This window comes from Trachypithecus francoisi, unplaced genomic scaffold, assembly GCF_009764315.1.
Source record: "Trachypithecus francoisi isolate TF-2019V2 unplaced genomic scaffold, Tfra_2.0 Contig01579, whole genome shotgun sequence".
Lineage (NCBI taxonomy): Eukaryota > Metazoa > Chordata > Mammalia > Primates > Cercopithecidae > Trachypithecus > Trachypithecus francoisi.
The window spans coordinates 27,951,626-27,963,891 of record NW_022681442.1 but is presented as its reverse complement, the minus strand read 5'-3'; the positions used below and the strand labels follow the sequence as shown (position 1 = coordinate 27,963,891).

General features: G+C 53.3%; 1 protein-coding gene across 5 annotated transcripts in view; it reads right to left on the bottom strand.

Moving 5' to 3' along the window:
• SH3PXD2A (SH3 and PX domains 2A) overlaps positions 1-12,266 on the bottom strand; it is a 261,353-nt gene that overhangs the window by 12,247 nt on the left and 236,840 nt on the right. For all 5 annotated transcript variants that reach the window (XM_033183812.1, XM_033183820.1, XM_033183827.1 and 2 more), the window contains 3 exons: positions 8,858-8,975; positions 4,578-4,915; positions 3,309-3,358 (listed from right to left, as the gene is read on the bottom strand). In XM_033183812.1, the coding sequence (XP_033039703.1) occupies positions 3,309-3,358; positions 4,578-4,915; positions 8,858-8,975 (506 nt within the window). The remainder of the gene's footprint in view (positions 1-3,308; positions 3,359-4,577; positions 4,916-8,857; positions 8,976-12,266) is intronic.

The window sequence follows — 12,266 nt, the reverse complement described above, 5'->3', positions numbered from 1 at the left end:
ACCTGGTTAATTTTAATTTTTTTTTTTTTGGTAGAGATGGGCTCTCTCAGGATCTGGAAGAGTTTGCTAAAAAAAGAAAAGAAAAGAAAAAAAAAAGTAGAGACAGGGTTTTGCAATATTGCTTAGGCTGCTCTCAAACTCCTGGGCTCAAGCAATCCTCCTGCCTCAGCCTCCCAAAGTGCTAGGATTACAGGCATAAGCCACTGTGCCCAGCACAAAAAATATAGTAATTTCTAATCTTACATCTCTGGAGGTCAAGTTTTCAGATGCCTCAGTAGCTGAATCTCAAAATGAAAACTAAAAAGCAAGAAATCTCCTGTAATCGTAGTGCTTTGGGAAGCCCAGGTGGGAGCACTGCTTGAGGCCAGGAGTTTGAGATCAGCCTGGGCAAATAGTGAGACCCCATTTCTAACACACACACACACACACACACACTAGGTGGACATGGTGTTATGCACCTGTGGTCCCAGCTACTTGGGGAGGCTGAGGCGGGAAGACAGCGTGAGCCCAGGAGTTCGAGGTTGCAGTGAGCTATGAACACACCACTGAACTCCAGCCTGAGTGACAGAGTGAGACACTGTCTCATTAAAAAAAAAAAAAAAAAAAAAAAAGCAGAGAAATCAATTGCACACTGCCCTGTGGGAGAGGAAGGAAATCCACTGTTCTGGAGTCTAGGGGCAAGGACTGCAGGTGGGACTTCTGGCAGCACAGGCAAGGCAATGGAGCACAACTGGTCTCTAGTCTGGGGTGGGTGTGTAAGGAGGCAGTGCGGTTGGGTGAGCAAAGCCTTTAGCTGGTCATCATGACGAGGCCAGATAGGCAGGTAAGCACTAAATAAAACTTGCAATATTCTGTGGGCAGGGTAGAACTCACTGGAGATCCTCAATGCTTTTCAGACACTGGCACAGCAGCATCTAAGCATGACATTCAAGGACATTTAGAAGCTGGCCTTGGCCCATGGTTTGTGAGCCTCCCCCATTCATTTAACAACTGTTTGTTGTGCGTCTACTGGGTGCCAGACACTGGTCTAAGGCACCGAGCGCTCACTAGGAAACTGAATGGACAACCCGTTGCCCTTGTGGATTGTACACTTTTGCTTCACTGGTCTTCTCTCTACTCTGCTAAAATATACTTTGTACACCGCTATTTATGTCCTCCCTCATGCAAAGGGATTCAAATAAAGCAATTGAGAAAAAAAAGTTGTGGGAGGGATGACGGGACGGGAAGAAGCTTGGTGTAGCAGGAAGACCTGGAAAGACCCCAACCTTGGGGCTGGACTCCAATCACAGCAATTTACCAGCTGTGTGGCCCTGGGCAAAGCCCTTGATCTCTCTGAACTTCAGTTCTCTCATCTGGAAAATGGAACTAATGCCAGCGTCCTGCAGAGGATCCCTGAAATAACATACATCACTTTGGGCCCAAAGAGGGGCATAGGGAGAGCTCAATAAATAGAAGCTGGAGCTCAGCCCTCCTGAACTTCTCTCTTCTTCCCAGCCTTCCTCATCCTTCAAGGCTCTGCATGTCCTAACCCCACCAGTTGAAACTGAGCTGGGTCAGAGTGAGTGAGGTGTGGGAGGAAGCTGCTTTTGAGGGATTGAGTGAGAATCTGCCACCTTTCACGGCCCCAGGGCCTGGCTGTGCAGCCATGCATGTGAGCAGACACAGCCCAGGCTCAGCCCAGAACACATCTCTGGCCAGGTGGGATGCAGCTGGGCCTAACTGGAAACAGCAGCCCTGCCTCAGCAATCCCCGCATTTGGTAAGTGTGGAAGGAATTACCCCATTCTTGCCAAAATCAAGTCTGCCTGAAAATAATTAGCCGTGGCTAGAAGAGATGGTTGGGAGGGAGAATTCAGTGTCTGGATATATAAAACTCAGGAGAAAAAGAGAAACTCCACTGGGGTCCACAGCCAGGGCAAGGAAGGTCTCATCTCCAGGGATGAAATCTTTTTTTTTTTTTTTTTTTTGAGGCGGAGTCTCGCTCTGTCGCCCAGGCTGGAGTGCAGTGGCGCGATCTCGGCTCACTGCAAGCTCCGCCTCCCGGGTTCACGCCATTCTCCTGCCTCAGCCTCCCGAGTAGCTGGGACTACAGGCGCCCGCCACCTCGCCCGGCTAGTTTTTTGTATTTTTAGTAGAGATGGGGTTTCACCATGTTAGCCAGGATGGTCTCGCTCTCCTGACCTCGTGATCCGCCCGTCTCGGCCTCCCAAAGTGCTGGGATTACAGGCTTGAGCCACCGCGCCCGGCCCAGGGATGAAATCTTTAAAAACCATATTTTTATGAAGAGCCTACTCTTCCATAGACTGGTGCCATCCCCCCTAGCCAGGGCTGATATCACTGACCACAGGAACTCTTGCTGCTGAGCCCAAATGTGACTTCAGAATCCTCCTTAACCCAGTGCACCAGGTAGTACTACCAAGCAGGCAAGAGTTGACATAGGAAATGGAAACCCGTTTGCTAGCCCGCCACATACATCATCTCATTTCATCCTTGCAACAGCCCTAAGAGATGGCTAGTACTATCCCATCTGATAAATAAGAGCACTGAAGCTTGTAGAGGGCAAGTGGCTTACCTACAGTCTCTCTGCCTCTAAGTGTCAGAAGTGGAATCCGAATCCATGCCTGGCACTTGAAGACCCACTCTTTCCACTACATCCCACTGCGCCTACTAACAGTTCTTTGTTCCAGGGCTCTTGGCCTGCCACCAGCATCGCAGGCACCCCAAGCCCTGGCCCCTGATGCCTATCTGCCTGCCCGAGGGTCTGGACACCAGGAAACCCCACCCACATGAGCCAGGGACCCTGGCATTGTTAACCTCTTGAAGCTGGGGTATGAGCCAGTCCTTGCAACTCACACTCCTCCCTGGAAGATGTTCACGGATCTGCCCTCTGCCCTCCCAGACTCTGCCATCCACCACCTCCACTGGGCATTCCTGACCAAGGAAAGCTGAAAGGCTTCCAGGCTAACATGGACAGCAGCCCCATTTCCAGCCCCTGGCAATGCCCTGGCTGGACACTTTTGCCGGGCAGTCTAAATGTTTATGTCTGCCAATGCAGTGGCTGGGATGGATTTATTTAGCTTTGGAGTGCAGTGTGTTTCCGATTATAAACTGTCCAGCCAGGCCCCCAGGAAGACTGGGATCTGCAGGCTTCCCTCCCTGCCCCTAGCCCCACAAAACTAGAAGCCCCAGCAGGGCCCTGGAAAACCCCTGGATCAAGAGGCTCTGCAGCAAGATAGCCAATTGATCGGGCGGCTATAAGTGCATCCACAGAAAAGGAAGGAAAAGGGAGAAGAAATTCAGTACACATACCAGGCTGGATTCTCTGCGTGGTGGAGGTCTTGTCCGTAGGTTCGGGGAGCCTAAAGGAAGAGACATGGCTTCAGAAATCCCAGTCAGACGATGGGCAACAGTGCCCATACCTGCTTTCCCTAGGTGAAACTAACTCCTGATCCTTCCAGTTCATGCTTTTGCTCAGCCTTTATGAAGGCTTGATGCTCTAAGTCACTATGGGCACTGTAGTTGGGCTTCTTCAAGGGGAAACTTAGCCCTTTATCTTGGCTGTGCTTCCAGGAGATCTATGAACCCTCTAAAAGTATGTGCACTTTTCAAAATGTGCAGCTATATGGGCATTTTTCAGGGTAACGGGTGTATAGATTTATCAGATTTTCAAAGTTAGGAGCAGAGACCATGTCTATTTTTTGCTTACTATTAAATCCGTAGAAGCTAGCACAATGCCAGGCAAGAGGAGGTGCCCAATAACTGTTTCCCAGCTGTTCCCTAAAAGATTTCAGGCACGAGAGCTAACTTAACCCAGTGGAGCTAAACTAAAGAAACAGCTTTCCTCCAGATTTTAAGAATGGCTGGACACAAATAAAAGCTAGGCTCCTATAACACAGAAGTTTTAAGCCTCAACAAAAGGCATTGTTGGGCCAGAGATGGAGGGTGCCAGACTGCCCGGAGTCTCCTGTAGAAATGAAGGTGATTCTTGAAGAATGCCCTGTTGAAACTGCCTGTGCAGAGTGGTAAAGCCTTAGCTCCTAGGTCTTTTAGGTTTCCAGTAACCAGTGGAAAGTCACAGGGAAGGAGCTGCTAAGGCCCAGAAAGACGTTTCTCTACAGACTGTCACTGTGTAGGGCAGCCCTGCATATAGCACCCACATTCTACAGCCCAGGGAAATGTTTTTGATTTTTTAAAAAAGTCAACTACACATCATCTGTCTTGATTTATAAAGCCTTTACCATAAGGAAAAAAAAGCATTTCTTGCTCTTGGAATGCATGTATCTGTAGAGTGACCATTGCTGGCTCTCCACTAGAGAAGGAGGGAACGCTACCACCTACATCCTCATGTGATCTAGCTTCCCTGGAGCAGCTGGGAGCAGTTGAGTCATCATACTCCTCTGCCTTCTCCACTCCTGTGATTAGCATGACACAAGCTGACAGAGTGAGGGTCAAAGGCCAGTCTGTAGCCCAGGAGGAAAACACCATGGGGGTCCTATGCACCCCCCTGGCTTTCATGCACCCATGCCCATTCTCTAAGGAGCTTTGCAGTGAGGACCTAGAGGTCAGCGAGGTTCTTACTGATCTGGGCCCGCTGAGGGGCAATCCTGGCCACAGCTGGAGAGCCCTGGGCCAGCCTGGAGACAGTCCTGTCAGGAACGCCCACGGCGCTGCCATTGGAGGCATTGCAGAGGATAGGCAGGCTGATCTCTTTCTTGGTGATGGGGGCCTCGTGGCCCTCGCCTTCAGCTGGTGGAGTTTCTTTGTCCCCAGACGCCTTCTTGTTCAGTAGGTTGCTGATCTCCATGATGTTCCCGATGATCTCCACTGGGCCGGCTAGGTTCTTCTTCCGGGTTGGGAGGTCATCCTTGGCCTTCTTCAGGTAGGATGCTGGCGCCCAGCCCTCTTTGCCTAGGTATCTGTGGGGAGGAGCGGATGTGCTATTGTTAGAGCACTCTGACCTCACACCCCACTTCCAGGCCCTAGGATCCATCTGGCCTTGCCCAGGGGAGCCTTCCCTACCATGTTCTGCAAGGCTTGGCAATCCCAATACTCTGGAGAGAAATGGCACCAAGGGTAGGTGGAAAAGACACCCAGACACCAATTCCCACTGCCCCCCCCACCCACCATGCTCCTTTTTCTTTGCCTGATCCCTCTTGGGGTGGGCTCTCGCTCTCTGCAAAGTCAGGCAAACGTGGGAGCTTGGGATCAGATTTATCAACTTTTGGGTTGCCCAAAGGAGGACTTCATAATGGCCTGCTACTTCCCAGTCAGTTGAGGATAATTGGAAAGATAAGAAATGAGAAGGTGCGGATGTGGTAAGTAAAGTTAAATGGCCTGTAGGAAGGGGAGGTATTAGAGAGGGAATTGACTCTAGAAGGTGAGAGTCAGGCAGTCTGAGTTCTAGTCTATAGTACCTTGCACAAGTCCCTTCCCTGGAGCTCAGTTTATGTCTCTTCTGCAAGATGCAGGGATAGAGTCGCTGCTAAAAATGTAGCCAGAAGGACAGACACGTTGAGATCACCTAAGATGTCTCCAACGTCTTAGTTGGAATGGCTCCTCCATGCCAGATGACTGAATGGGAAAGCTGTGATGCCACTGCAGGGAGAGTAGGTGGATCCTCTATAGACTGTCACAGACCAAGTTCACAAACCAGGCTAAACTTACTGTAGTGGAACAAGGATGCATTGTTCAATAAGTGATTTGGGGCTGGGCGAGGTGGCTCACACCTGTAATTACAGCACTTTGGGAAGCTGAGGCAGGATTGCTTAAGGCCAGCCTGGGCTACATAGCGAGACCTCATCTCTACCAAAAAAAATTTTTTTTAAAAATTAACTGGGTGTGATGGCACATACCTGTAGTTCCAGGTACTCGGGAGGCTAAGGTGGGAGGATTGCTTGAGCCCAGGAGTTTGAAGCTACAGTGAGCTATGATCATGCCACTGCATTCCACTCTGGGAGACAGAGTGAGACTCTATCTCCAAAATGTAATAAGTGATTTGGGGAAAACTGATGACCCAGCTAGGAACAACAAGTAAGCCAGACACTGGCTTTATACCATATAGCAGAATAAAAAAATAGAAGATTGCCATGATGTTGGGGGTTGAGAAAGTCTACGTGGGGCTCCAAAAGCAGAAAGCACAGGTGAAAAGACAAAGCACATGACTAGATAAAACTAAAACCAAAGCAAAACAAAACAAAACAAAAGGAAACAAAACCAAAAGCTCATAAGCAAAGGCAAAAGGCAAAGGATAGGGCTGACTTAATTTCTGGTGATTCGATGACTTCTGAAAACAAGCTTTTCCTTTTTTCCTCGTGGTGTTGAGTTTTCACCCAAACCCATGGGGACTTCACTTCCTGGTCCAGTAGTCGTTGACCAGTGCCCCCAAGTCTGGGTTGCAATGTCCCCGTCTGCTCTCTGGGATACATCTGGCTCTTTGGAATGGCTCCTCCACACCAGATGTCTGAAACTCCCCCCTCCCCCGTCTTCCTGATCTGACCTTGTTCTTGGGCACTCTTTAGGTGGGAGAAAAGGAATATGAAAGCTGAAGTTTTGCGAGAAAGCTCAGGTAGGAGGTGGCTTCTTATGTTCATGTCACAGAAACATGCAGGCAGGCTGAGTCCAGCTCGCCTCCCCAGGGATTGGGAGGCAGATGTGAGTTAACACATGGGTGGGAGTCAGGGGCCTGTCTTGGCTCCCTGATGCAATGGGTGCAAACAGAAGCACAGAATTTTAAGAGTGGATGGGAGCAATGAGTAAAAATACCTAATCTTCACGTGAGCCAACAACTACGGCTCAGAAAAGCAAGGGGGTCACACAGTGAGCGCTTAGCAGCATCTGGCCCAGAGCCTGGTGCTCTTGCATCTCAGAGAAAAGACAAAGATGAGCCCACTGGCCCTCACTGACGGTTTTTCTACATCGACACTGTAGAGCTATGGGGAGAGGGGGCTCATGGAGGTGAAGGTCAGGCCTGCTTAGGGCCCCGAGTGCTCCTATTTGTGTTCCTTCAGTGCTATATGGATAAAATTAGATTCCAGGAGGAGAAACGCGAGGGAATCAGGAGTGGCTGTGTGTGTCTGGGTCCAGCTCTGCTCACATCTGCTTTCCAGCTCTGGCGAATGAAATGACTCCAGCGGGAAGCAAGCTGGAAAGGACACGATGGAGAGAGTGCAAGTGTGTGTGTGTGTGTGTGTGTGTGTAGGGGTGGGGGGAGAAGAAAGACAGGAAATGAGGATCAACGTAGAGCCTGGAATGTTGGGAAATGGCATATTTAAGGGGGTGTCTGGCAGCCTTTTTAAGGTGGAATCTTTTCAGCCGGGTTTTCTCAGTCTGAGCTCCTGCTGGCTGTAAGACTAGGCCATGGGGACAGGAGCAGACTAGAAGCAGCTCAGAGTGACTTTGTTGGTCATTTTAGAAAACTAAAAAATAATAATAAAGCAGCCTTGTAGATAAGCTCCAGGCAAGTGAGCTAGGCCACCAACCTGCCAGAATGTTTCCTGCCTTTCCCATGTCAGACTCATGGCTGGTGGATTATTGGTTGACTCTAGTTTCCATTGCTGAGAACATAAAAGTCTAGGGGCAGTGGCTTTGGACAACACACGTCCAGATGCACAGTCCCATCCTGCCCAATGAGACAGAAAGGGACATATCAGCCCTCCTGACTGATATGCACTAGGGCTCCAGGGTGGGGTGGGGTAGGGGCAGGGTAGGGGTGGGGGGTGCAGTGCATGCCATGGAGCCGTGTTCCATCAGGTCAGACTAAGGTGCAATCTCCGTATGGCCAGTGACCTCAGCATGGACTAGCCTTTAATGCCATCATGTTGTGCCATGTTCTGAGCAACTGTCCCATGAGTACTCGCATCGCCTGGGGCACATTGGTGCCACTGCACAATCCCGTCCCCTCTGTGGGAGACCACCTAGAATGCATGTCCCGCCCACAGTGGGTCTAGGGGCCCCAGAGCCCATGGATATAGGACTATCCCTGTCAGCTGGGTAACTGGCAGAGAAGAGAGAAGGTGGGCAAAGTCATCACAGCGGAGCCAGTTACAAGGACACCAAAAGCACTTCCTGAGATCAAGTCTGGAGCATTTCCTGAGAGCAGGGGTCCTGGAAGGGCAGGTCTTGGCTAGGTAATGGTGAGTGAAACCCACGGGATTGTTTGCTTCCAGAAGGTCAGGAAAGACCCCACTTCCCTACCCACACCATTCAATAGGATTCTAGGCCGAGAACTGTGATGAGGCCTGGAAGAGGAAGGGGCAAGAGAAGGAAGAGGCCTCTGATGGCCTGAGCCGAGGCCTGACTTCTGCTCCAGCCCTTGCAACCAGCCCTGCAGATTGAACAGCCAGTCCCCATCCACCAGGGACATGGCTGCAAGAGGCCTGCATCTGCGCCCGCCCCCGCCCCCGCTCCCAGCCCACCTCCCCGAGTGCTGAGCCTGGGCAGCAGAGGTTGCCTGCTGGGACTTCAGCAAGGCCTGCGGACGCCAATGCTCCAGGCAGCCCTAGCTGTGGAGCAAGCCAGGCAGCCAAGGCCGGACACACAAAACCAAATTCAGATGTGCTGAACTCTCTTGGCAGATACGTGGGAAGGGATTGCACCACAGCCTGCAAGCTGAGCCGGGGCCTCTGTGCCCCGCTGGCTGTGACTCAAGCTCTGCTTTACGCGTCCCAGGAGAAAATTTGCAAGATGAGCACTCTCTGGTTGAGCTGTTCAGCTGTGCAGAGGTGTAGCAGCCCAGCCCTGTGATGTGGGCACAAAGCTGTCAGTATCTACCTGCCACAGATGACTGCGGCCACTTTGCACTCTGCCCAGGGCCCAGGTGGGCGAGAGGCATCTCGTTCATACATGTAAGGGTCCCCTACCTGATATACCACCAGCCTTCCAGATTCTTCCGGATCACCTCCACTGTGACGCCCTTCTCAAACCCAATCTCGTCCTTGCTTTGGCTAGTGTAAGGCTGCACGGTGACATACTTCTCTTCTGGGGGTGGGAGCAAGAAAGCAAGATTATTTGAGGTCAGGGTGCAGGTCCTGTTTCCTGTCCGCTCCTCCTGCCCTGGCCTGGCCTTTGTTCAGCTGCTTGCCAAGAAGGTGCACTGGGTGGGCTCTGGCTCCTCCAGGGGAGGGAAGGACCAGGCCCCAGAGGTGGCAGCAGGGAGACCATGGGAGCAGGGGTCACTGCTGCTCCCAGTGTGTGCCAAAGCCAGCCAGGACTCAGGTTGTCAGGCAAGGCCCTGGGAGTGGGGAGTCAGCTCTCCCAGCCTGATAATGGCAGCCAGGCTGCCGGGACCTTGAAGTCCACAGGGCTGCAGAAGCTTGCTGGGCTGAGGGCAGGACTAGGAGAAGCCGGCTCCTCATGAGGTGAACTTGCATGCCTTGAGGCCCCATGGCATACTACCTCTCCTCGAAATGTGCCCTGTTTCTATCTGTGTCCCAGACGAACTCTCGTATCCCTGCCCCCAGCTCAACCTCTCGCATCCTTCCTCTGTCTGACCTTCAGAGGCTCTAGGGACACCTTGGTGAAGCCTTCCCTGAGCACCCAGTTCATCCATTAACACCTGGTCATGTAATCTCCCAAGAGGAGTCCATGGAACCCAAGTCTTATGGGAGCACTTATATGTGTTTTGTTAAGACAAGGGTTCACAGCCAAATGAGCTTGGAAACACCAAGCACAGCACAATCAGGTAGCACCCTGGGGCCGTTATTGGGCCAGTGCGCTCAAGCGGCTTCTGCAGGAGAACATGCTGTGCCAACCACACAGCCGAGGCCCAGCCCCTCTGGAGGGCAGCCTGCTCTATTTTCAAGGATGTCACTTCAGGGTCTTGCCCAAGGTCTTCCCTAGGCACTGGGAAAGAAGTCCTTGTAGACTCTCAGAAAGGCTTGGGAGGACAGGTGTGGGGAGAATGGGGTACCACGGTGCCTCCCCTGGTTTTTCTCAGCCTCTCTCCTGGCAGGAGGCCTGGGTGCCTCCCGTTTGGGTCCTTGATCAGGCTTCCAGGAGGGTGTTTCTTCCATGCCTGCTGGGGTCCAGCTCTCCCTGTCCCAGGAAGCCCCTGATAGGTAGACCCCACAGGTGAGTACTCCCTGGCTATGCTCCTAGCTGGCTGGCTAAAGAGTCCCTGCCTCCTGGCTGAGACACTCCGTAGAGGACTGCTCGGGGTGGAACACTCCCCGCCGCCTCCTCTGGGGGAACAGGAGCTCAGACAGGAGGAGGAAGCGGCAGTCTGACCATGCCCTTCTGGAGGGTCACCCTGGGCCAATGCTGTCCTCTCTAGTGTGGGTGCTCCCCAGGGGCTGAGACAGTGCCTGGCAGACAGCGAGAGACTGTTGACTGCATCATGACCAGGCAAGGCCGAGCAAGGGTGCTGATGGGAAGCGCTGTGAGCTCAGAACAGCAGGCTGCCGGCCTCTGGCCTCTGGGACGCCCGCCCTCCTGGCGTCCAGCTGTGACAGCCACCCCCTGGGCTCCCTGGCTGGACGCTGACAGGCAGCCTGCCTAAGACTGGTGGCCGTGGGGGTGGGAGGCAGCTGCCACCCCAAACCCCAGTTGTGGGAGGGCCATCTGTCCACTCTCCCCTGGATTATCGAGGTCCTGTCTACAGCCCTGTGCTGAGCCGAGATAGCAGCTCCCTTTGGGGGTGGTTGTGGCTGCCCTGCTGGGCTGTGAGGACAGAACAGATGGGCCACTAGCCAAATTCAAATGGCTGCCCAAAAGCAGAAGGAGGGTGATGACCCATGGGAGCCTGCAGGATTTTTCAGCACGCCCTTCTCTGCTGCAGAACTTGGTCAGCATCGACTCAGGGAGGGCCTTACTCCTGGAGGCTTTCAGATTCCAACCCAGCCATGCTTCGAACTGCTGCCAAGGCGGCCTGAGAACCCTGCCCAGCCAGATTCTGACTCGGCCCTTTGAGAAGTTCAGGGCTCCACAGTCCAACTCTCTCCGCTCTCCTGCCTGCTCCTGGTTCTGCTCCATTTTCCAGTGAGGCATGGCAAATCCCGGCCCAGTGGCGGCCAGAGGGGCAGCGCCAGGCTTCAGGAATCCAGGATTCTGAGGTTAGGATGAGGCAAGGCCTGGGCTCCACATTTTGCCTTTGTTCAGCTGGGCTATTTTTAAAAGTCTGTGGTTCGAGCAGGAAGCCATCATTAAGGTTTTCCTAGGCAAGGTTGCATTTGCAGGGAAAAATGACAGCCCTTCTCATGGGAAGATCAGAGGAGCCCTGCCCTGCCTCATGGCAGAGAACAGGGTCTAGACCATCACACGGGCTCAGCCTCCTGGGCCACCAGGGCCCAGCCCCAGCCTTCATAGCCTCCTGGGGTGCGTGGAAGGCTTTCTCCTGACCTCTTGTGGGTGGGAGCAGAACCAGGGATATCAGTGCTGGCTGGTAAAGTTGAGCTGCTCCTGCAAAAGGTTCTTGGGGGCCCTGGGGCTGCAGCAACCACAGATGTCCAGGAGTTCATGTGCTGCTGGTGAGAGCTCCTGGATGGGAGGCTCGTCCTGCTCCGGTCACTGCACAGGTTGCAGGGATGAAAACCCAGAGCCCTCTTCCCTGGCAGGGCTAGGCAGGCAGACCAGGTCTTCCCAGCTCCTTTCCACCCAGTTGGCTCAGATGGCAGAGGCATGGACTTTCCACGTGGACATGGGCCTTGTGGGTCTCAGGCCTTCCAACTCACAGGTGTCCCAAGGGAGAGAGACTTGCTTGAGTCACAAACCCCATCTGGGGCCACCTGACAAGAGAAGGCCCTCAGCGGGCAGCTGCGTGATTCAGGGTGGTCAAGGGCTTGGGAAGAGATTTCCCGTTGGAAATGGGGTTGAAGAAAGGGAGGCTGTGAGCTCCAGTGGGATCCTCAGGGCTTCTGGGAAGCACTGGGGCCGTGGGCACTCTGACCACGCCACCAGGAGACGGTGGCAGCCTGCCCTGGGGAGGGCTAGCCAGGCGGTCAGCCGGGTGGGTGAGGGGGACAGGCCTGCTTTGGTTTTGGAGGCAGGGGCTGGATGCCCTGCAGTTTCCAAACCACAGAAGCCTCCTCTTCCCCAACACTTTCCCCTCTGTCAGCAGTCTCCCCACTCCCCTCCTGCCCCCACGACTTACCCAACCCCACTGAGAGAGGCCTTTTGGTTCCAAGGGCCTGGCTGGCTGAGGGAATAGGGAGCGGAGGCTGTGGGGAAGCTCCGCTTTTCTCTTGTCTAGCTCCTCCACAACCTGCAGCCTGCTTCCCCCACCAGCTCTGCTGTTTGCAGCAAGCGTCTCCAAGCCAACTCTCTGCAAGTTTT